Source organism: Salvia miltiorrhiza, chromosome 2 (genome assembly GCF_028751815.1).
Source record: "Salvia miltiorrhiza cultivar Shanhuang (shh) chromosome 2, IMPLAD_Smil_shh, whole genome shotgun sequence".
NCBI classification, from domain to species: domain Eukaryota; kingdom Viridiplantae; phylum Streptophyta; class Magnoliopsida; order Lamiales; family Lamiaceae; genus Salvia; species Salvia miltiorrhiza.
In genome coordinates this window covers 53,053,865-53,079,643 of record NC_080388.1, presented here as the reverse complement: position 1 = coordinate 53,079,643, position 25,779 = coordinate 53,053,865, and the positions used below count along the sequence as shown (strand labels likewise).

General features: G+C 36.0%; 1 protein-coding gene and 2 long non-coding RNA genes across 5 annotated transcripts; 2 read left to right on the top strand and 1 right to left on the bottom strand.

Annotated features, from left to right (window-relative positions):
- The first annotated feature begins 2,486 nt into the window (after positions 1–2,486).
- Positions 2,487–3,943, top strand: LOC131010197 (uncharacterized). Its single transcript, XR_009096504.1, has 2 exons — positions 2,487–3,030; positions 3,650–3,943. It is a non-coding gene; the product is annotated as an uncharacterized LOC131010197 (long non-coding RNA).
- Positions 3,944–10,255: 6,312 nt separating this feature from the next.
- On the top strand, positions 10,256–11,827 carry LOC131010179 (uncharacterized). Its single transcript, XR_009096492.1, has 2 exons — positions 10,256–10,942; positions 11,562–11,827. It is a non-coding gene; the product is annotated as an uncharacterized LOC131010179 (long non-coding RNA).
- An 8,069-nt stretch (positions 11,828–19,896) lies between these two features.
- LOC131010178 (F-box protein CPR1-like) lies at positions 19,897–24,972 on the bottom strand. Of its 3 annotated transcripts, none has more exons than XM_057937600.1 (3): positions 24,760–24,954; positions 23,057–24,326; positions 19,897–20,428 (listed from the first exon to the last, which is right to left on the bottom strand). In XM_057937600.1, exon 2 carries the CDS (start codon positions 24,311–24,313, stop codon positions 23,093–23,095), a length of 1,221 nt encoding a protein of 406 aa, XP_057793583.1. In that variant the 5' UTR covers positions 24,314–24,326; positions 24,760–24,954; the 3' UTR covers positions 19,897–20,428; positions 23,057–23,092. The 3 variants fall into 3 exon arrangements, with proteins under 3 accessions (XP_057793583.1, XP_057793586.1, XP_057793584.1); XM_057937603.1 differs by lacking the exon at positions 19,897–20,428 and adding an exon at positions 22,629–22,646; XM_057937601.1 differs by lacking the exon at positions 19,897–20,428 and having other exon boundaries at positions 22,875–24,326; positions 24,760–24,972.
- Between the last annotated feature and the right edge of the window lie 807 nt (positions 24,973–25,779).

The following is a 25,779-nucleotide window of genomic DNA, read 5'->3' as shown; positions in this document are numbered from 1 at the left end:
TTTAGAAAACTCGTTTTTGGATTAGATTAAATTCGTCAACCTCGATGTACTCAGTAAATAAAACTTAAGATTTGACTCGATAATAAGTGATTAACGTACGATGCTTGATCAGCAATATGATAATAAATGAAAAAATTATACCAAAATTTCTAATAAAAAATGACTGTGTTTATAGCCCTTTTATTTTATCACACCATTTATATATGTACATTCTAGCATCTCCAACTACTAAAAATATTTAAGGTTTTTTTTACAAAAATTAGAAGCAACATGCAGACAATATCCTATAATCACACAGATTCACATGTGAGCCACATGGTTATAAAATATACTGACAACTTCCTCCACTACAAAAAAACGCGTAAATACCGACGAAAATTACCGACGGCAGCGCCGCCGCCGGCAATTACCGACGGCACGGCGGCGGCAAAAAAGGCGACCCGCCTTTGGACTATTACCGGCGCATTACCGACGGCAAACGGGCCGCCGCTAATTAGCGGCGGTTACGCCGTCGCTAATTTAAATATATATTAATATAAATATATATTATTTTGTAATACCCCGTTTCCTCAAGCTAAGTCTAGAATAATTTTCGAATTTAGAAGTAAGATGATTCACGCCGGATATAAAAGAAAATGAATTTATTTTTAATTCCAACAAAAATGATTTACAAAAACATTTGTAAATTTAGTTATTAAATTTATATGCATATCATATTTATTTAATTTAACATTTAGCATCTACACGAGCTATTTATTTAAGCAAACACTGAACGATTATTACAGTTTCACCTATCATTTCTATGCAGTAGATACATGAATATGCTAGACATATATGTAAGCACACAACCATATCATCATTATTCTTTCCACTCCCTAATGTCTCCTACACTATACACGCATAATCAACACCAACTCCACTCAATTATTATACCAACCATTCCACTAAACACTCATCATTCCACTAAACATTCTTTACACCTTCCTTTTGCCGGCCATCTTCTACACCTTTAACATCTCAACATGCAATTAGCTTTTATTCAACCAAAATCAGCAGCCAACATTCCTCCCATTCCTCCTTAGTTCTTAAACAGCCAAAGAAGAGATTGACTTAATTCAAAGCTCTTTCAGTAAACCTCAAGAGGTAAAACTTGCTTTAATACTCCATCTTGTTCCATTAATCTCCATTATTTTTTTTTAGTTTCAAGGAAAGAAAAATTCATTCTCATACTTTGATTAACAATTCACAGATTCCGGTTATTACCAAAGATCACCAATATCAAGGTTATTTCAATTCCTTTCCACTTCATCTTGTTAATTTCTAAATCAAGCATCAAAGCAGTAAACAAATATACGCATAATCACTATATTTTCCTAACTATTAGAGTTACAAGGTTCCAAAGAATTGATTTTGTTAAGAAAAGAATTTCAGATTTTATAAGCATTGCAGTACATGATATTTATAATTTCATATTTACAGTGTATGACTTTGCAGTATATGTTTTTACACAAAAACCCCATGCTAAGTGTTTGGCTGAGATCTGGGGTGAGCCCCTGTTTTGTATGAGAACCGAGAGAAACAGCAGCCGTGGTGGCTGCCGATGGTCGACGGAAAGCGGCGGAGCCGTGGTTCCGTTCTGCCAAAGGGAAAAAGAAGAGAGAAAGGGATTTCAGATTTTTAATTTAGAAAAGGGGAAAAATAGAAAATGAAGGATTAGAGCTTACCTTAGGCTGCCGTCCGGTGGCGCGGCGGCAAGAGGCCGAGAGGGAGATGGCCGAGGGAGGAAGGGAGAAGAGGAGTGAACAGAGGGAGGCTAGGGCTCGGCGGCGGCTCCACCGCTGTTGTCCGGCCGAGGATGGAGCATGAGAGATGAGGGTGGTAGCTAGTCTGGGTGGAGGCCAGGGCGCGGCAGCCTTGCTGTTGCTGTCACTCGGCCACGGTCGGAGGGAGAGGAGAGTCGGAGTCGGCGGACGGCGGTGGTTAACTCCCGCTGCTATCAGCCGGAGTAAGAGTAAGATCTGTGAACAGGGGGCTGGGTCGACGACGGCAGTGGCTTCTCGCTGCTATCGCCGGAGTTCCAGAGGGAGGATCGGTCGAGAGAGGTCAGAGAGAGAGCTGGTGGCGGCGGCTCGTCGCTGCTACGTCTCCGGCGAGTCTCCACGGCGGCGGGTCAGTTTGATGAGTGAGGATGAGGGAGAAGGGGGTTTGGCGTGAAGCGAGAGATGAGGGAAGAGGGAGAGAAGTTGAGGAGAGGCGGAGTCAGCCGCCAGCGTCCGGCGGCAGCACTGCCGTCCGGCGCGAGGTGGCAGGGAGCCGAGAGAGGGAGAGGAAGGCGCAGCTGCTATGTGTGTGTGAGTGTTGTGCGGCTGAGGGAGATAAGAGGGTGGAGTCAGTGGGCTAGGGTGAGGGTTGGGCTTTGGGGTAGGGCTTTGTTAGAGAGTGGGCCGATTTAATTAGTAGTGGGCTCGAGTCATGGGCCGAGATTTTATTTATTTTTGTTTCAGCTGGGCTTTTAATTTTTAAATCTGTTGGGCCTTTATTAATTTATTTAATTGGATTTATGCAGATTTTTATTTAAAGGAGATACACTATTTTAATTAATTAGACTTATTAAGTTTGATTAATTATTTTTAATTTGCATAATAATATTATATTATTATTATGTGCATATTTTAAGTAAATTACTTATTATATGCTAAGCATGACATGAAATTGCATTATATTTTGCAATAAAAGTATTTATGATTTAATTGGTTTTATTTATAATTCCAATTATTAAAGGAAGATGAGTAAGAATATTGTTGGTGTTCTTAACTCAAGAGAAATGTTTTCAATTATTTATTTATTAAATTTTGAAAACCCGGCTAAGTGAATCATAGAATGTTAAGCACTACACCATGACTTAAGATTAGATTTAAGGAGACCTATTGAGAATAGAATTTCTTGTAGGCTTTGTGACCAGGGGGATTAGCGCTGCTTTCCCAAGACAGGTTTATATGTGATTATGATCTTCAGGCTTTGCCTAACCAGGTGGGCTTACTTTCCAAATGTACAAAGTATGATTGAGTTATTAAGCTCTAAATGTTTCAATGAAATGCAAATTGTTTATTTAATGTAATGAAAACTGTTTATCCAATAAAATGTTTATGTGCACTCTGCTCTGTTTAAGGCTCGCACAGTTAATCAATTGAGGTTCTCTTATGACCTAATACGTTGTTTGAGAATTGTGTACACTTGTTAGTTGACTCGGTGGGTTGATCTCCATCGGGCTCTAACCAGAGGCGTTATAAGGGTGCTCGGCTGGATGTGTTCCGGAGCATGAGAAATATCAGGCCTGCCTGGGTAGCGTCCCGAGGTCAAAGTAAACTTGTCTGGGTTACGCCCTCAGTTCAAGTCAGCGGGAGACAGAGATCCGTCGGTGGCTAGAGGTCCGGGATCACAGCGAGTAACAGAAAGGGAGTGTGACATGTGCGCACAAATGAAAGAAAATGTTTTAACATGCTTAGAAGTTATTTCAATTTAAAACCTTCTAAGTCATGTCAAGTATGATTGGATAAACTGTCTTTATTAAAATATGAAATGTTTCAGAAAATGCATGCCCACTAAGTACATTAGTACTTAGCCCAAAAATACTTTCAAATGTTTTCAGGTTGGCTGGCCGGTGCTGACGGGACGGAGCTGAGGCTAGAGATAAATTCCTATGTTAGACTTCCGCTGTAGCAATTACTCATATCAGTCTTTTGTTTTCCCAACTTAAGATCTTCATGTTAAATTTCAAATGATATACCTGACCGAGCTTAGACTCTTCACTACTTAATTTATGCCAATGAATGTCAGTTGTCAGAAGTATGAAACAAAACTTGTGATCCAAAGGGGCATAGCCCGACTTTCTATCCTATTTCGGATTTTTACAAGGTTGTTCCTTGTTTATTTCTATGAATTAGTTGCACCTCGATTATATTTATTCATTCAAGAATTGGGGTGTGACAGAATGGTATCAGAGCATGAGTTTCCTTTCATGTTTCTGATAACCATAAGTTTTTCAATGTCGAGTCTAGAATAGTATCTCTAGACTTCTAAGAATGTCAGTAGCCCTCAGCTCGCCGTCACACTGCCGCAACTAAGGTACGATAATAGTTTAAAAAAAAATATATGTATATGTATTTCAGATGTTATGAATGTTTCCAAGAAAAAGTGTGCGCTTCAATTAATGATGCTATGTGAATTGCTTATCGCTTTCCATATGTTATAAGTTATGAATTGCTAATCGCTTTCATATTGTTATCTTGGGTCTCCGACTCATATAACCAAGCTCAGTATCGTGTTTGGGACAACCCGAGCCCTTAACGATAAGATAAGTAAGTATCGTGTTTGGGACAACCCGAGCCCTTAACGATAAGATAAGTAAGTATCGTGTTTGGGACTACCCGAGCCCTTAACGATAAGATGAGTTAAAGTCGTGTTTAGGACTATTGAGCCTTTCACGAATACCAGATGTATGGTCGAGTTAGATTCTTTGAATCTTTCCGGCAATAGAAAAGTTTCATGTGGCATTTAATGTCAACATGTTTCAAGTTTCAAAGAGAATGAACGAATAAGAAAGCTTTATGTTGTCGTTTTAGGCTAACTGCCTATACGATTAGAATGGTGGATCCTCTTGCAAACTGTTTGAGTACCACCCAAGAATGTTTTGAGAATGTTAATCGTGATAGCACCGCTTGATCGATTTAAGTAAAGACTGGTAAGATAGAAATGTTTAACAAAGAGATGTTACAACATAGAGGCACTGCCTTAAGACTAAGGATTCACTTGAGCTATTTCAATAGCGGTGAGATTAAGTTTTTCACATAAGAACTTATGTTGCTTATGATTATGATGTTAGTCGTGATAGCTTGGCTAGAACGACATAGAATGGACTTTCATAACATCAGTAACTTATGATGAAGTACTTATTAGTAAGTGTTTTAAGTTAGAAGTTTGACCAGAGACTTACATGAATAAGAAGTTGACATGATTGGGGGCGAAGCTCCCATTTGACTGAGTGATTTGTTTTGTTGGGTCTGGCCAGCCCACATGACTAAGATCTCGGTGATTGTCAATTAAGATTTTTAATCTCGAGGTAGAGCATCATCACAATATATAGAGACTCGCACTATATAGTTGTCACAATAGAATATCCTTTTATCACGATAAGTATAGTAGCAATTAGAATTACTCAGTTTGTCATTAGTTTTCAACCAGCTGTCAATATGTGGTCCACATGGTGAACAATAATAAGAAATGCGTAAAGGAATTCGTGAATGAATCGCGTCATGAGATATTCAATTCCCCTAGTGAACCAGGGAGATATTATGAAGGAACAAGCAATGAACGAGACTCTCACCACCGAGTCACTACAACAAATGGAGAAGTAAAAAAATTCACGCACAAACAAGATATGTACACCACCTCAAGATGGAGGTAAAGAAAAAGGAAATGGAATGAAAGAAATATAGGAAACCCTTAAATAGAAGGAAAGCACTGGAACTACACTTAAGGTATAACCCAACCCCAAGGCTAGTAGGCTCAAGCTAAGAGAGTGAATGATTTAGCTAAAGTGCCAGAAGCTACAACAAGAATAAAGTTGGAACGCCACCACAATGGAAACTTAGAAACCCCCATTAAATAACCATTTGGAAATGGGAAAATGAGTTTACAGGGCAGAAGGAGTGCCATTAATCCTCGAAGTGAAAGTTACAAAGACGATGAGAAAAGTTTGATGTTAGAATTCCCTAGTCAATCTGAGAAGGTGACTTAGGACGAAGGAAACAATTAAGGAAGTTCAACTGGTTTGAGAGTACAAAGATATTTTTCCCAATGAATTACCAAATTTTCACCAGACCTAGTTTCATGCAACATAGTATGTCACTATGGGGAGCACTAATTAAAGATGTCAAAGAAAAGATGATACACTAAGGATGTGTATTGATTATAAGAAGTTGAAGCAAGCTCATAAGAATAGATATCCTCTTCCGAGGATAGACGACCTGTTAAATTAGTTGAGAGGAGCCGGTGTGTTTTCCAAGATTGACCTAAGATCTGATTACCACCAACTCAGGATGAAAAGAGAAGACATTCCAAAGACAGCGTTTCGAACGCGTTATGGATTTTACGAATTCACAGTGATGCCCTTAGATTTAACGAATGCCCCAGCAGTTTTCATGGACCTAAAGAACAGAGTTTTCCATCAGTATCTCGATAGTTTTGTCTTAGTGTTTAATGACGACATCCTCGTATACTCTAAGACCGAAGAACAACATGAAGAGCACTTACGCATCGTACTCAAAACCCTGCGCAATGAGAAATGGTTTACCAAATTCATCAAGTGTGAATTTTGGTTAAAGGAAGTTATGTTTCTCAGTCACATAGTGTCGACTGAAGGAATCTAAGTAGACCCCGCCAAGGTCGAAGCAGTCAAGGAATGGAAGGCACCATCAAACGTCAATGAGATCAGAAGTCCCCTCGGTCTAGCAGGTTACTATAGAAGATTCATCGAAGGATTCTCGAAGTTGGCTAGGCCAATGACTCAACTTTTAAGAAAATGGACTAAGTATGTTTGGTCCGAAGCTTGTAAACAAAGTTTTAAGTAGCTAAAGACTAGGTTGACTACTGCATCAGTATTAGCAATACCAGGGGAGAATGAAGAATTTGAGGTGTACACTGATGCCTCGAAACTAGGATTGGGTTGCGTGTTGATGCAAAATCAGAAAGTGATAGCATACGCGTCTCGTTAATTGAAGCCCCATGAGCTGAACTACCCGACTCATGATTTAGAACTAGTAGCCGTCGTGCACGCGCTGAAGATTTGGAGACACTACCTCTATGGAGTTAAGTGTGAGATCTTTACAGATCATAAGAGTTTGAAGTACTTCTTCGAGCAAAAGGATTTGAACATGAGACAACGAAGATGGCTCGAATTAGTAAAGGATTACGATTGCACCATCAGTTACCATCCAGGAAAAGCGAATGTAGTAGCTGACGCCTTGAGTCAAAAGACGAAGGCTAAGCTAGGGTATTTCATTACCCAACAGAAGGAGCTGATTCGTGAGTTCGCCTCACTCAGTTTAGAGATTGTTTATCCCCTAGATTCAGTATCGGGTTGTGTAGCTGCGCTGACAGCTAAACCTGATTTGAGAGAAAGAGTTGTGCAAGCACAAAAAGAAGATTGGTTCTTGGAGAAGATGCGTCTCGCCGCAAGAACAAATGAAACGAAAGGATTCACTGAAGCAAATGATAACGCACTTATGGTTGGTGAAAGATTGTGTGTGCCACACAAAGAAGAATTAAAGAATGAGATGAGCAAGGCTCATGATACTCCATACACTGCACATCCAGGCAGTACAAAGATGCACCAGAATTTAAAGAAAATTTTCTGGTGAACAAGAATGAAAAGAGATATAGCGTCATAGCGGACCGATTATCAAAGTCAGCGCACTTTCTGCCAATTCAAATGACTTTTGGATTGGAGAAACTTGCAAAGTTATATGTCAAAGAGATAGTACGCCTTCACGGTGTACCTGTATCTATCACGTCAGATCGTGACACCAGATTCACCTCACGTTTCTGGAAAAGTTTACAAGAAACAATAGGCACTCAGCTGAACTTCAGCACAACGTACCATCCTCAGACTGACGGACAGTCAGAAAGAACGATTCAGATTCTAAAATTTTCGTTGCGAACAATTATCGCAGACAAAGGTAGAAGTTAGGAAGATTTGTTACCTCTCGTAGAATTTGCTTATAACAACAGTTATCAAGCAACATTTGGAATAATCCAGATGAGGTCTTGTATGGCCGAAAATGTAGTTCACCACTTTACTAAGATGAAGTGGGTGAAAGAAAGTTGTTAGGTCCTGAACTGGTCCAACAGATGGTTGAGAAGGTCGACCACATCAAGCAAAGAATCAAAGAAGCTCAAGATAGACAAAAGTCTTACGCCGATAAACGCCGATCGGAGTTAGAATTCAATGTTGAGGATCGAGTTTTCCTCAAAGTTTCTCCCTCAAAGGGAGTTATACGTTTCAGAAAGAGGGGCAAGTTACGACCCCGTTATATAGGACTTTTTGAGATCCTAGATAAGATAGGCCCTGTAGCCTATAGGTTGGCATTGCCACCCAGTATTGGAGACGTGCACAATGTGTTTCATGTCTCTCAGTTAAGAAAGTATGTGTTTAATCCTAAGCATTTGATTAAGCCAGATAAAGTAGTCCTAGTCAGGACTAAAGTTATGAAGAAAAACCAGTCCAGATACTTGATCGCAAGGTTGAAGTTTTATGAGACAATAATTTTGTTCTCATCATGAAGTGGAACCATCACAGGATGGAAAAGGCCACAAAAGAAATAAATGAAATGAAAGTCAAGTATCCCAAGCTAGAATACCAGATATGTAATTTCGGGGACGAAATTTTTTTTAAGGAGGGAGGGATGTAATACCCCGTTTCCTCAAGCTAAGTCTAGAATAATTTTCGAATTTAGAAGTAAGATGATTCACGCCGGATATAAAAGAAAATGAATTTATTTTTAATTCCAACAAAAATGATTTACAAAAACATTTGTAAATTTAGTTATTAAATTTATATGCATATCATATTTATTTAATTTAACATTTAGCATCTACACGAGCTATTTATTTAAGCAAACACTGAACGATTATTACAGTTTCACCTATCATTTCTATGCAGTAGATACATGAATATGCTAGACATATATGTAATCACACAACCATATCATCATTATTCTTTCCACTCCCTAATGTCTCCTACACTATACACGCATAATCAACACCAACTCCACTCAATTATTATACCAACCATTCCACTAAACACTCATCATTCCACTAAACATTCTTTACACCTTCCTTTTGCCGGCCATCTTCTACACCTTTAACATCTCAACATGCAATTAGCTTTTATTCAACCAAAATCAGCAGCCAACATTCCTCCCATTCCTCCTTAGTTCTTAAACAGCCAAAGAAGAGATTGACTTAATTCAAAGCTCTTTCAGTAAACCTCAAGAGGTAAAACTTGCTTTAATACTCCATCTTGTTCCATTAATCTTCATTATTTTTTTTTAGTTTCAAGGAAAGAAAAATTCATTCTCATACTTTGATTAACAATTCACAGATTCCGGTTATTACCAAAGATCACCAACATCAAGGTTATTTCAATTCCTTTCCACTTCATCTTGTTAATTTCTAAATCAAGCATCAAAGCAGTAAACAAATATACGCATAATCACTATATTTTCCTAACTATTACAGTTACAAGGTTCCAAAGAATTGATTTTGTTAAGAAAAGAATTTCAGATTTTATAAGCATTGCAGTACATGATATTTATAATTTCATATTTACAGTGTATGACTTTGCAGTATATGTTTTTACACAAAAACCCCATGCTAAGTGTTTGACTGAGATCTGGGGTGAGCCCCTGTTTTGTATGAGAACCGAGAGAAACAGCAGCCGTGGTGGCTGCCGATGGTCGACGGAAAGCGGCGGAGCCGTGGTTCCGTTCTGCCAAAGGGAAAAAGAAGAGAGAAAGGGATTTCAGATTTTTAATTTAGAAAAGGGGAAAAATAGAAAATGAAGGATTAGAGCTTACCTTAGGCTGCCGTCCGGTGGCGCGGCGGCAAGAGGCCGAGAGGGAGATGGCCGAGGGAGGAAGGGAGAAGAGGAGTGAACAGAGGGAGGCTAGGGCTCGGCGGCGGCTCCACCGCTGTTGTCCGGCCGAGGATGGAGCATGAGAGATGAGGGTGGTAGCTGGTCTGGGTGGAGGCCAGGGCGCGGCAGCCTTGCTGTTGCTGTCACTCGGCCACGGTCGGAGGGAGAGGAGAGTCGGAGTCGGCGGACGGCGGTGGTTAACTCCCGCTGCTATCAGCCGGAGTAAGAGTAAGATCTGTGAACAGGGGGCTGGGTCGACGGCGGCAGTGGCTTCTCGCTGCTATCGCCGGAGTTCCAAAGGGAGGATCGGTCGAGAGAGGTCAGAGAGAGAGCTGGTGGCGGCGGCTCGTCGCTGCTACGTCTCCGGCGAGTCTCCACGGCGGCGGGTCAGTTTGATGAGTGAGGATGAGGGAGAAGGGGGTTTGGCGTGAAGCGAGAGATGAGGGAAGAGGGAGAGAAGTTGAGGAGAGGTGGAGTCAGCCGCCAGCGTCCGGCGGCAGCACTGCCGTCCGGCGCGAGGTGGCAGGGAGCCGAGAGAGGGAGAGGAAGGCGCAGCTGCTATGTGTGTGTGAGTGTTGTGCGGCTGAGGGAGATAAGAGGGTGGAGTCAGTGGGCTAGGGTGAGGGTTGGGCTTTGGGGTAGGGCTTTGTTAGAGAGTGGGCCGATTTTAATTAGTAGTGGGCTCGAGTCATGGGCCGAGATTTTATTTATTTTTGTTTCAGCTGGGCTTTTAATTTTTAAATCTGTTGGGCCTTTATTAATTTATTTAATTGGATTTATGCAGATTTTTATTTAAAGGAGATACACTATTTTAATTAATTAGACTTATTAAGTTTGATTAATTATTTTTAATTTGCATAATAATATTATATTATTATTATGTGCATATTTTAAGTAAATTACTTATTATATGCTAAGCATGACATGAAATTGCATTATATTTTGCAATAAAAGTATTTATGATTTAATTGGTTTTATTTATAATTCCAATTATTAAAGGAAGATGAGTAAGAATATTGTTGGTGTTCTTAACTCAAGAGAAATGTTTTCAATTATTTATTTATTAAATTTTGAAAACCCGGCTAAGTGAATCATAGAATGTTAAGCACTACACCATGACTTAAGATTAGATTTAAGGAGACCTATTGAGAATAGAATTTCTTGTAGGCTTTGTGACCAGGGGGATTAGCGCTGCTTTCCCAAGACAGGTTTATATGTGATTATGATCTTCAGGCTTTGCCTAACCAGGTGGGCTTACTTTCCAAATGTACAAAGTATGATTGAGTTATTAAGCTCTAAATGTTTCAATGAAATGCAAATTGTTTATTTAATGTAATGAAAACTGTTTATCCAATAAAATGTTTATGTGCACTCTGCTCTGTTTAAGGCTCGCACAGTTAATCAATTGAGGTTCTCTTATGACCTAATACGTTGTTTGAGAATTGTGTACACTTGTTAGTTGACTCGGTGGGTTGATCTCCATCGGGCTCTAACCAGAGGCGTTATAAGGGTGCTCGGCTGGATGTGTTCCGGAGCATGAGAAATATCAGGCCTGCCTGGGTAGCGTCCCGAGGTCAAAGTAAACTTGTCTGGGTTACGCCCTCAGTTCAAGTCAGCGGGAGACAGAGATCCGTCGGTGGCTAGAGGTCCGGGATCACAGCGAGTAACAGAAAGGGAGTGTGACATGTGCGCACAAATGAAAGAAAATGTTTTAACATGCTTAGAAGTTATTTCAATTTAAAACCTTCTAAGTCATGTCAAGTATGATTGGATAAACTGTCTTTATTAAAATATGAAATGTTTCAGAAAATGCATGCCCACTAAGTACATTAGTACTTAGCCCAAAAATACTTTCAAATGTTTTCAGGTTGGCTGGCCGGTGCTGACGGGACGGAGCTGAGGCTAGAGATAAATTCCTATGTTAGACTTCCGCTGTAGCAATTACTCATATCAGTCTTTTGTTTTCCCAACTTAAGATCTTCATGTTAAATTTCAAATGATATACCTGACCGAGCTTAGACTCTTCACTACTTAATTTATGCCAATGAATGTCAGTTGTCAGAAGCATGAAACAAAACTTGTGATCCAAAGGGGCATAGCCCGACTTTCTATCCTATTTCGGATTTTTACAAGGTTGTTCCTTGTTTATTTCTATGAATTAGTTGCACCTCGATTATATTTATTCATTCAAGAATTGGGGTGTGACATATTTATTACCGACGGCAATTGCCGTCGGTATTTACCGGCGGCAACCGGCCGCCGCTAATCACCACCGCCGGTGACATCCGGCGATAGCACCACCGCCGTCCGGCCAAAATTACCGACGGCATTTTTCTGCCGCTAATTACCGACGGCAAATGCTAATTACCGGGGGCATTTGCCGTCGGTAATTAATTTTATTTTATTTTTATTTTATTTTTATTTTTTTATTTAATTTTTTTTCATTTTTTTTTCATTTATCATCTAATAAATTGATCAAAGATAAAAATACAAAAACATTAAAATCAAATATATATTGAAATACAAGTGAAAATTTAAACATTGATTATTACTAATCTAAGATTATTACTAAGAATTCAAGATTCTTAGTAAGAATAAGAATCTTATAATTATAACTTAAGAATGTTAATTTGATTAGTGATTTACTCATCAATCATCACTAATCCAAGATTATTACTAAGAATTCAAGATTCTTAGTAAGAATCTTATAATTATAACTTAAGAATGTTAATTTGATTAGTGATTCACTCATCAATCATCACTAATCTAATATTATTACTAAGCATTCAAGATTATTAGTAAGAAACTTATAATTATAACTTAATAATGTTAATTTGATTAGTGATTCACTTGATTAGTGATTCACTCATCAATCATCACTAATGTAATATTATTACTAAGCATTCAAGATTATTAGTAAGAAACTTATAATTATAACTTAATAATGTTAATTTGATTAGTGATTCACATATCACTCATCACTAATGTAAGATATTACTTGAGAATTCAAGATTCTTAGTAAGAATCTTATAATTATAACTTTAGAATGTTAATTTGATTAGTGATTCACTCATCAATCATCACTAATCCAAGATTATTACTAAGAATTCAAGATTCTTAGTAAGAATCTTATAATTATAACTTAAGAATGTTAATTTGATTAGTGATTCACTCATCAATCATCACTAATCCAAGATTATTACTAAGAATTCAAGATTTTTAGTAAGAAACTTATAATTATAATTTAAGAATGTTAATTTGATTAGTGATTCACTTGATTAGTGATTCACTCATCAATCATCACTAATCTAATATTATTACTAAGCATTCAAGATTATTAGTAAGAAACTTATAATTATAACTTAATAATGTTAATTTGATTAGTGATTCACACATCACTCATCACTAATGTAAGATATTACTTAAGAATTCAAGATTCTTAGTAAGAATCTTATAATTATAACTTAAGAATGTTAATTTGATTAGTGATTCACTCATCAATCATCACTACTCTAATATTATTGCTAAGCATTCAAAATTGTTAGTGAGAAACTTATAATTATAACTAAATAATGTTAATTTGATTAGTGATTCACTCATCAATCAACACTAATCCAAGATTATTACTAAGAATTCAAGATTCTTAGTAAGAATCTTATAATTATAACTTAAGAATGTTAATTTGATTAGTGATTCACTCATCAATCATCACTAATCCAAGATTATTACTAAGAATTCAAGATTCTTAGTAAGAATCTTATAATTATAACTTAAGAATGTTAATTTGATTAGTGATTCACTCATCAATCATCACTAATCCAAGATTATTACTAAGAATTCAAGATTCTTAGTAAGAATCTTAATTATAATTATAACTTAAGAATGTTAATTTGATTAATGATTCACTCATCAATCATCACTAATCCAAGATTATTACTAAGAATTCAAGATTCTTAGTAAGAATCTTATAATTATAACTTAAGAATGTTAATTTGATTAGTGATTCACTCATCAATCATCACTAATCCAAGATTATTACTAAGCATTCAAGATTCTTAGTAAGAATCTTATAATTATAACTTAAGAATGTTAATTTGATTAGTGATTCACTCATCAATCATCACTAATCCAAGATTATTACTAAGAATTCAAGATTCTTAGTAAGAATCTTATAATTATAACTTAAGAATGTTAATTTGATTAGTGATTCACTCATCAATCATCACTAATCCAAGATTATTACTAAGAATTCAAGATTCTTAGTAAGAAACTTATAATTATAATTTAAGAATGTTAATTTGATTAGTGATTCACTCATCAATCATCACTAATCTAACATTATTACTAAGCATTCAAGATTATTAGTAAGAAACTTATAATTATAACTTAATAATGTTAATTTGATTAGTGATTCACTTGATTAGTGATTCACTCATCAATCATCACTAATCTAATATTATTACTAAGCATTCAAGATTATTAGTAAGAAACTTATAATTATAACTTAATAATGTTAATTTGATTAGTGATTCACATATCACTCATCACTAATGTAAGATATTACTTGAGAATTCAAGATTCTTAGTAAGAATCTTATAATTATAACTTAAGAATGTTAATTTGATTAGTGATTCACTCATCAATCATCACTAATCCAAGATTATTACTAAGAATTCAAGATTCTTAGTAAGAATCTTATAATTATAACTTAAGAATGTTAATTTGATTAGTGATTCACTCATCAATCATCACTAATCTAATATTATTACTAAGCATTCAAGATTATTAGTAAGAAACTTATAATTATAACTTAATAATGTTAATTTGATTAGTGATTCACTTCATCACTAATCTAATATTATTACTAAGCATTCAAGATTATTAGTAAGAAACTTATAATTATAACTTAATAATGTTAATTTGATTAGTGATTCACATATCACTCATCACTAATGTAAGATATTACTTGAGAATTCAAGATTCTTAGTAAGAATCTTATAATTATAACTTAAGAATGTTAATTTGATTAGTGATTTACTCATCAATCATCACTAATCCAAGATTATTACTAAGAATTCAAGATTCTTAGTAAGAATCTTATAATTATAACTTAAGAATGTTAATTTGATTAGTGATTCACTCATCAATCATCACTAATCTAATATTATTACTAAGCATTCAAGATTATTAGTAAGAAACTTATAATTATAACTTAATAATGTTAATTTGATTAGTGATTCACTTGATTAGTGATTCACTCATCAATCATCACTAATGTAATATTATTACTAAGCATTCAAGATTATTAGTAAGAAACTTATAATTATAACTTAATAATGTTAATTTGATTAGTGATTCACATATCACTCATCACTAATGTAAGATATTACTTGAGAATTCAAGATTCTTAGTAAGAATCTTATAATTATAACTTTAGAATGTTAATTTGATTAGTGATTCACTCATCAATCATCACTAATCCAAGATTATTACTAAGAATTCAAGATTCTTAGTAAGAATCTTATAATTATAACTTAAGAATGTTAATTTGATTAGTGATTCACTCATCAATCATCACTAATCCAAGATTATTACTAAGAATTCAAGATTTTTAGTAAGAAACTTATAATTATAATTTAAGAATGTTAATTTGATTAGTGATTCACTTGATTAGTGATTCACTCATCAATCATCACTAATCTAATATTATTACTAAGCATTCAAGATTATTAGTAAGAAACTTATAATTATAACTTAATAATGTTAATTTGATTAGTGATTCACACATCACTCATCACTAATGTAAGATATTACTTAAGAATTCAAGATTCTTAGTAAGAATCTTATAATTATAACTTAAGAATGTTAATTTGATTAGTGATTCACTCATCAATCATCACTACTCTAATATTATTGCTAAGCATTCAAAATTGTTAGTGAGAAACTTATAATTATAACTAAATAATGTTAATTTGATTAGTGATTCACTCATCAATCAACACAAAGGTTATGAATGGTGTATAAACTAGATTGATAAAAAAAAAAATCGAAAATTAATAATAAATTAATTAATAAATATTTTTCCGACATAAAAATAAGAACGGAAACGAGCCCAATCCGTAATTAACAATATTTTTTGTATATCATCTCGACATATTCTAAGGTTATGAATATATATGATATTGTATATTGAAGTAGACTTTAAATGAATTAATAGATACTATATATATCAATAATATGAGTGTTCTGTACTGGTGACCATTCGAAAAGAACTTCAAGGTTAAGCGTGCTTGACTTAGAGCACAACTAAGATGGGTGACCGACTGGGAAGTTCGTCTAAATTATGCAATACTGTATAAATACCGAAATAAATTGTGGATATACAATAAAATAAATAAATAAATAAAATAAATAAATAAAATAAATAAATAAAAAAAAATAAAATAAAAAAAATAAATTAAAAAATATTACCGAGGGCAAATGCCGTCGGTAATTACCGACAGCATTTTGCCCTCGGTAATACCTTGAACAGCTCCGGCGTGTGCGCCACCACCGTCCGGTGGAAATTACCGACGGTGATCTCGCCGCCGCTAATTACCGACGGCATTTGCTGTCGGTAATTTTCCGGCAACTCTCCGCCGTTCAACGGCGGTATTTAACTGCGGAAATGCCGGCGGCTTCGCCGCCGTTAATTGCCGGCGGCGGTCGATCGCCGTCGGTAATGGGGTTACCGACGAGCCGGTTAGCGACGGCGAGTTGCCGCCGGTAACGCCGCCGGTAGCCTTTATCACCGGCGGCCGTGTCTTATTACCGACGGCAAAATGCCGTCGGTAATCGTGCGTTTTTTTGTAGTGCTCGGGGGGTGGGGGAAAGACATGCAACCTGCGACTTTACACATAAAACTATTGCGTTTGGTGGTGGTTGGCCTTTGGAGTATAAGTTCGACCATCACATAGGATACTAGAAAAGAAAAAAGAAAAAACTCAATGATCTGAACAAGAGAGACCCCAATCGTGAAAGCGAGTGTATATATTTTATTTGATGCGAGAATCAGTTGATTTTTTTTTTCAATTAATATTTGCAATATATCTTAATGTTGTCCAAACACTTTCTATATTTTAATGAGTTAACTTGTTTGCTAAAACAAAATAGTTCAATCATGCGACTGGATGGATAAAAGTATTTTAATGGTTTATTTAATTATTAGCTTAAAAATAAATGGTTTATTTGTCTATTATTTTAATTTACAATTAAAATATTATAACTAAAAAAATTATATAAAATATTGTGGTTGGGTGATTGTAGTGGTAGTTGATAATCCATAAAACATAAATGTGGTTATGTTAGATAGAATATTAACAATGTGGAATAGGGAATCAATTGATTATTGAAGAAGTTGCATGATTGGGCTGATCAATAATTGGAATAATATTCTAGTCATGTTTATGTCATATGTTCCATGTTCTTTACTGAATAAATATTTTATGCAAGCTCGAATAAATGTGGCTATGATAAATAGAATAAATGGTTCGCAGAAAAAACTGCAAGCTCGACGAAGATAAGGGTTCCTCAAACAATGAGCTGTGAGGGCAGCGGGATTGACGACGTATGAGCTCGAACGACGGTTCTGGATCAAGCGACGATCGAGGACAATGTATGAAATGGGATTGGTGGTTCTCGATACATATGGGTGGGGATGGCGGGCCTCGAGGTGGACAGGGCCGGGATTTTGCGATTAAAATTCTGGATCTGATTTTGGGGGAGATGACAAAGTAGGAATTAAATTATACTTTTATTCGTCCCCAAATAACTTATTATCCATTTTGAAAAATTAACCCACCACTAATATTTTATTTATTCTTACTTTTCAACGTTTCACCATTTTCAATACTAATTATAACACATTTTCACCACTTCCAATATTAATTATAACACTTTTTCTCCATAATCATTACACTTAACAACTTTTCCTTAAAATCCATGTCGTCCCCTACTATGAAGTTATTTGGGGGACGGAGGGAGTATTTAGCGACTTTTCAACGACAGAAATGTAATCTAATAAAGATATTTTAAAAATATATATATTTAACAACTTTTTACGACAAAATATTTATTTTAAAAACTAATAAAAGTTACATTTAATGATGCTACAACGATGTTATATTTATTTATTACATTTAAATTTAAAAAGTAATTAAACTATATTTAACAATTCTATGAGCATTTACTTTAATAAGTAAAATATTATATTGAACGACTAGTGTATAATAGGAAATTATATTTGAAAATAATATATAAATTATATTTATTATTAACGATTCTCTAACAACGATTTTTCTATTCAATACTCCCTTAGTACACGAAGAAGAATTTCACTTACCCATTTTTATTTGTCCACAAAATAGTGTTCCCCTTCACTGTTTGAACTATCATATATTCTACATTCTTCTATATTTATTTATAAATTATATCTTTATTGTATCTTTATTCCATTTTTTACCTAATAATTAATGTAATTTTATTTCACTTTTTTTTACTAACATTACCTCGACAAATTGTACATTTATTCAACTCACAATAACTTTAACAAATTTATTAAAATTCGTGTTCAGTGTACAACTCTTTTTTATGGACGGGTGAAGTATATAAAAATTACAAATAAAGTAAATATTTAACGACGCCGCAATGATAGATGATTTAAATAATAAAAAATGCGGAGTATATTCTTTATTAACAATGCGAAAACGATAGATAATTTAAGAAATACATAAAAATATAAAATTACTAGATATTATGATCAAGGTGTCGGCAATCCGCCGTTAAGCTTGAAATTAAAAATTAACAACGAATGGCTCGTTATTGTTAGTTTTTGTAGCTAGTCGCGCCTTTACTTGAAGTGCATATATTTCTATGTGCAAACCTAGAAATAAATACCACAACATAAAACTAATAAGTTATATGTCCTCTCTCTAAAACTCATTCTTTTGCATACCAAAATATGTAAAATGACTAAATTAAAATACCCTTAAAGTCCCCACCACTTTTTTAAAAAGTCAACACGCACTCTCTCCGTTTTCTGTGCAGGTCTGACGCGTGCACATGATTGTAGTCGTATCGTGGGCACGGCTGTGATCTACTATCGTGCCCCCGATCGTGCGGTTGTGAGCACGACACGCCATAATCTTCGGATCGTCATTAATTGAACTGCAGATTTGGTGAAGATTTTCGGATGAGACTAAGTATTTAATAAATTTTGTGAGTATGATGTTGTTGGTGGTAGTAATAGTGTGAGACTTGTGGTTGTTTAACACAACATAAGTACATAACTTTTTACAAAAGAAACAAAAACACCACGAAAAAGAAAATCAAAATCCTTATACTAGCATTCGAAACATCGACAAAAGATAAAGAAGAAAACTTCAAGGGAGAATTCTTTGTGTTTCTCACTTCATATAAAGGTATGAATAATGCGTCTACTAGTCGAAAAATTATTTATGGAGAACGTGATCTTAAGGTCACAAATCACGATGGTGCACACGGTAGGTGCACACGATGGTGTTCTTAACCTCACGATGGTAATTTTATTATCGGCTTTCATGATTATTTCGTTATTTGAAGGTTTTGATTTCATGTAAACATATAGGTCGCACATAAGCAACCTTTTCAAGATGAGGGGAGAGCACAACCGAGTCGGAGGCGCAGGAGGAAAAAAGGATGTAGCAATAGTCGTGGTGAGGGTCATGCTATTAGGGGATGTCCAATGCCCCTCCGAGAAGAAATATAATAATTATTGAACTTTTTGTGACCTTTAACTATCTATGATATCTATTTTAATGTTTATTTTGGTTGAGTTTGATTTATTTTGTGTTGCATAGATGTTAGTGTTTAATAATCAGGTCAAATCACGACCGCGGACATGATTGTGCTCACGATCAAGCACACGATCGTGCTCACGACCATGGACACGATTGTGAGCACGATCAAGGGCACGATCGTGGCAGCCACGAGCACAATGGCATACCTACGATCATGGTCACGGTGGCTTTTGCGTGCCATCGTAAAATTATTAAAATCAATCGATTTCACCTAAAAAATGGTCATTGACTTATTTTTTGTATTATATTATGTTTTAAACAATACTTTGCTAATGAAGTTTAATTTGTAATATCAAATAAACGATAAACAGTTCGAAGTTATGTACATTGAGACTCTCAAGATGTAAGTAGAATATATATGTAAAATATACAAAACATAACACGAAAGCCAATAGTCTTCCACATTTTCGCCAAGTCTCATCTCATTGAATTTCTTGGCAACACACTCACTTTTGTAGATTCACCCTTAAAATATCTACAAAAAATTCTGCTCTTGGGAATTGTATAAATTGCATATGGATCAAAACAATAGTTGCCGAAGTGAAGTCCGTTGACAAGGGCATAATCTGTCGCCCCAAAATGAAAGGTCATTCCAGCAATTTGAAACTAAGACTCATCATGGGGTATATCACAACCTCTCAATTGTCGAGCTAGCAAGTGATGTAGGGCATTACTTGCACTATGATTTCTCCTCAAATCAATCAACCTCCCACGACACCGGATTGAAATCTATCCAAAGTTGCATTACTGTCAAATTCAAACAAAACCTTCTTAACCTCCTTGAATACACTACCCTCATGTAAAGATTCACTCCACGGGTGACATAGAGCAAGATAGGTCTTTTCCAATCACAATTATCCTACAAAATCAATGTATATAAGACATTAGAACTATGATCATGTGTTTAACCAAACAATATAACAAAACACAACAAAATGGAGCCATGGCTGCCGAGACCACAACTGGAGTGTGTCCACGATTGGAGACATTTGGCGTGCCCACTATGGCATCCACCATCGTGCCCATGATTGTTGCCATCGTGACCACGACCGCCACCTTCGTGGGCACGATGGTGGGTGGCTGCCATCGTGGGCACGACCGCAACATAAATGATGAATTCATTGTAGATTTTCATAATCCAAAAACTAAAAATAATTCATGATTTATAACTTAAAATGAATTTTTATTTTAGCTCAACTTTAATTCTATACATATCAATTGATTTCAAGTTCTTAAATATGTTTGTTGAGTTATATATGTACATGAGTTATATATGTACATATCGAGATAGATCGCATAAAAATGAATTTTTATGCGTTAGTTAACTTAGGAACCATGCTTGTATACAATGAATTGGGTTATAGTGATATCACTTCTTAGATAAGGATTATCAAGAACAAAGTCCAACCACTCAGCGTATGGTTTGAGTGATAAGACCTGGTTAATAAAATAATTCAACTTAATCAAGTACTCCCTCCGTCCACCAATTAAAGGCCTATATGAAAAAACACGGGTTTTAAGAAAAAATTGTATTTTTATTAGTTGAGTGGAGAAAGGGTCCCACTTTTTTGTAAAGAATCTTTGACTTTTTTGATTAAATAATGAATAAAAACTTACCAAAAATAGGTAGAGCTTGTTTTTGTGGACGGACCAAAAAGGCAAGTAGGCCTTCAATTGGTGGACGGAGGGAGTATTTAATTTGTACAACTAGTTTTGTATAATTAAGTCCGTAATGAATAACTCAGCCCACACTCTAATCATGCAATTAAGGGGGGTGTATTAGTTCAAGACTTTAATAGATTTCTATATACTTTTAAAATCTGGGTGTATTAGTTTAAGACTTTTAAAAGTCTTTTAAAGTCTGGGTGTATTAGTTCAAAACTTTAAAAAGTCTATCAAAATCTGGGTGTATTCGTTTAAGACTTTTAAAAGTCTATGAAAATCTGGGTGTATTTAAAAATCTACGGATTTTATCATTAGACTGATTTCCATGGATTTCATTCAAAAAATACACATGAACAAATCCGAGCTCGGACCACGAGAATTCAAATCTTGAGAGTTTACAGCGCTCGCTGGGTACCAACGGACGCGGCTGAAGAAGCCAGCGTCGGCTGACACCCAGCGCTCGCTGGATGAAGAAACATGTGCTTGTGGACTAACTGACACCCAGCGCTCGCTGGATGAAGAAACATGTGCTTGTGGACTAACAAGTAGCTGTGGACATACTGATGATGTCAAAACCATTCCATTCACACCAGATGAGACAGAGCCGGGCGAGGTTATTTCCAGCCTCACATTGTTCTTAATTTTAGCTTTCTTCTTCCTCAATCCAAATTCCATCAACTTTTTTCTTCCCAAAACCACATTCCATCTATATTTTCATCTTTTTCCCTTTTTTTTTTTTGAATTTTCTGCTGTAACAATTCATGGTTACGTGATTATTCCCACCACTTTCTTCATCCCAAAACCAAAACCACAACCACGTTGATTTCATCCTTTTTCCCCTTCAATTTTCTTTGTTCGAATTTTTTTATTTGTAGAATTCATGTTTACATGATTTTGATCGAGAATGACACCGAGGAAAAAGAATCCAAATGGATAGAGATTATTATAGATACATAATCGCGGATGATGTATATGTATACATGCAGGCAGAGATTCCGTATATGTATACATGCAGGCAGAGATTCCGCGTGGTGGGTAAGAAGAGAGGGAAAGAGGTAGTTAGAGAGAGGGAAATGGGGAGCTACAATTATTACAAGATGTTCGGGTGCTTCAACCGGAAGTTCAAGATCAGCGAGTCGGAGCCGCTGCCGGACGTGAGAGAGGCGTTTTGGCGGTTCACGGCGGGGGCGCAGCAGATGACGGCGGAGCAGCTGGTCAAGTTCATGGTGCAGCACCAGGAGGATTACAATTTTTCACCGCCGTGGACGTGCAGGATATCATGCACCGGTTGAGTCCTTGAGGCATAAGATTATACTCTCAACAAAGTGAGTAATTTGTTTGTAATAAATTACGTCAAATCCTCCCAGCGGGCGCTGGGTTCCTCTCTACCGCCCGTTGAATCCCAGCGCTCGCTGGATTTGTGGATTTCAAATCCGTAGAAATCACGTCAAATTCTTGGTAATTCATTAAAAATCCAGGCAGGAATTCATTTAAAATCATGAAAAATCTGAGAGAATTCTATAGACTTTTAAAATCCACGGACTTTTAAAATCTATAAAAATCCTGAACGAATACACCCCCTAAGTAATTACTATTTACCATCATAAAGTTGGTGGATAATTTAAATTTTAATCACTATCTAATCCAATCAATCTTATCTATCATATTATCAAACCAAACGCCCCTAAATAAATTAAAGATACAGTATTCAAAACGTTCACACATCGAACATTAATACTCGACTAAGATGAGCAGATTTAGAGTTGGAAGAGTATACATATAATGATGATTTCCCTTGATATATAGAAGTAATAATTCTTACTTGTATATTTCCAAAAGCGACGTTCCCTTGGTTATGTTAAGTTGAAGGATTGGTCCATGATTTAAGAGTGTTGACATGAGGTAAGTAGCAAGCGGGGGAGGAATGCCATTCGTTGGTGGCCTCGATCTTCCTCATCAGCTGCACACGGCGATCATACGCATATAGATGGTCCCCATACTTGAAAACCAACTCCCCACCCGCCCTCACACAAAACAGAGCAACCATAGGCCTCGCCCAATCCAGCATCACGCTCTGCTGCTTCGCCCAACCTCCGCCTCCCAAACTCCTCAAAATCCACACTTCCATTACTATGGGTGACCGATAACGCACGAACCCAAGACTGCCATCCATCTCAATAACACGATCGTGAATCCCACCCCTCTTGGGGAGAGGTGTCTTCACAAACTCTTCGTCCTTCACCACCATTGACACGATGTGCTCATTCTGATCCAAGTGTGGGATCCAATGCAGAGCTCCGATGGCAGAAACCGGTGGGTATCCCAACCAACTCATCAATCCATGAGGGGGTCCTTCAACAATCCTCCACGTCCCACCCCCGATGCACATGATCTCACACCCGATGTACTGCAAGGCGTCCTTAAACAAGTGCACCAACTTGTACCTGCTTGTCTCTTCGCAAAAGGCTAATCCATACGACTCACTTTGAAAGCTACAGATAGTTCCCAAAGGCTCTGTTTTCACCTCCCGCGTCACAGGGTTCATCACGATCAACCCTTTCCTCTTTGCAGTGTTTTCGAGAACGATCAAGCCATGGCACGTCGCCTTGATATGCCCCGTGCAAGTCACGTTATACTCCTTTATCGTGCTCTTCCCATCTCCCATCTCCAAATACTTGATCTGAAACCGGGTGCGTGGGTTGAAGAGGTGCCAGTGAAGTACAGAAACAGAGTCTAGTCCTAAAACCTTGCCATCAACACTAAAATCGACTTTCCTGGCTGACTTCACATCCGGGGTCAAGTATATCAATCCGATACTTGATCGTTGCAGATGGGCATTGATAAAATCAGGAGCATTGACAATCCCATACCAGGCCTTGGAGACGAACCTTGATGCTAGTAATGATTCAAGTGGAAGCCAGGCAATGATGTGGAAGATGCAATCTATGGGGAGGTGAGGCACAACAATGGGACTGCTCTTTGGCTCCTGCTGCTGCTTCTTCTCTTCTTCGAGCAGCTTCATTTCTTCTTCCGCCCGCCTCAGCAAGCTACTCGTTTCTCCTCGTGCGAATTTTGTCATCGTGCCACTCTTTCTGTCAGAAGAAGCAAAACATTATTTACAAGCAATTAATCCTTTTTGTGGACAGATGAAGTATTAACGACGATTGACGGCAATTGAACCATTGAGAAGCTCTTAATACATCGACTCAACTACATCACCAAACATAGGCATATCTATAAAATAGAGTAGCATCGAAAAGTGTAAATTTTGCAAAATTATAGCAATCCCCTTTCTAAATTCAGTTCAATTGTGGCAATAATTCTAACTTTTTCACATAGAAAATGATAAAAAGAAGAAAGATTCACCAAAAAATCATTAAACTCCCAAGGAAACATTAAATCGATATGATCATCGGAGAAACACAGAAATAACTGAAGCTCGACTCCCAAAACCGTCTCAATTAATAAAAAGTAGTGTAAAAAATAAATAACAGCGATGTACGACCGAGTCCTATAAAAATTTACCTGTTTACAGTAAAATTGGGTTGTCTGTAACTGATGTGTTCTACCTCTTGGAAGCAGGCGATCGGCCGCCGATGAGCGTGAAATCTTTCTCAGACGCGAATGCGTATTGACATTGGAAGATCCTATTTAGAGGGTGTTTGGTTATTATTTACCCTATTTAGGATTTGATTGGGCCGGGGTGGGCAGCGCCGGAACATCCACAACAAAACAATAGTAGTAATAAAAAAGAATTATATTTTGATTTTTTATTTTATTTAATACTACTTGTTTATAGGTATTTTAGTAAATCATCATTATTTTTTTAACGAATTTTTTCGATCTTGCTTTCTTAGTTAAAAGACATCATTTTGATGTTATACCACTTAGTATTATTTTTCTTTTCTCCTTCCCAAATTGATAAAAACAATATTTTCATCTATCAAAAATAAAATAATTTCTCTAAGAAAAAGAATTCTAAACTTTTTCGCTTATCAAAATTTAAGTTATTGTGTTCTAGCTATTAATCACTAATTAAGATAATTTTAAATTAGAATAATATATTTTTTAACTAAAAATATTTGCAATCAGAAATATATTTTGAGATGAAATATATACAACATTCAGATCCTAATTTGATTAAGTTCAAAGTAAAATTTTAATTAAACCCACTTACTTAATTAAATAATACTACATCCATCCCTGAAAATTATGGTCTAATTATCGTATTGGAATGTTCCTAAAAGTTATAATCTTTCCTTATTTGGAAATGACCTCACAAACTTCTCATCTCATTAATTACAAAAAAATGTGAAATTCAATCTCCATTCAAACACAATTACCATATTTTTTCTTAAAACTAATGACATTTTCATTGGACCATAGTTTTTAAGGACGGAGAAAGTAATAATCAATATATACATATACACATAAATTCAACAAACTTTAAACACAAAAATGTACTCTTAACATAGCATCAATTTCTTAATTCTTAAGTTTTAATAATTGGATATATATATATATATATATATATATATATATATA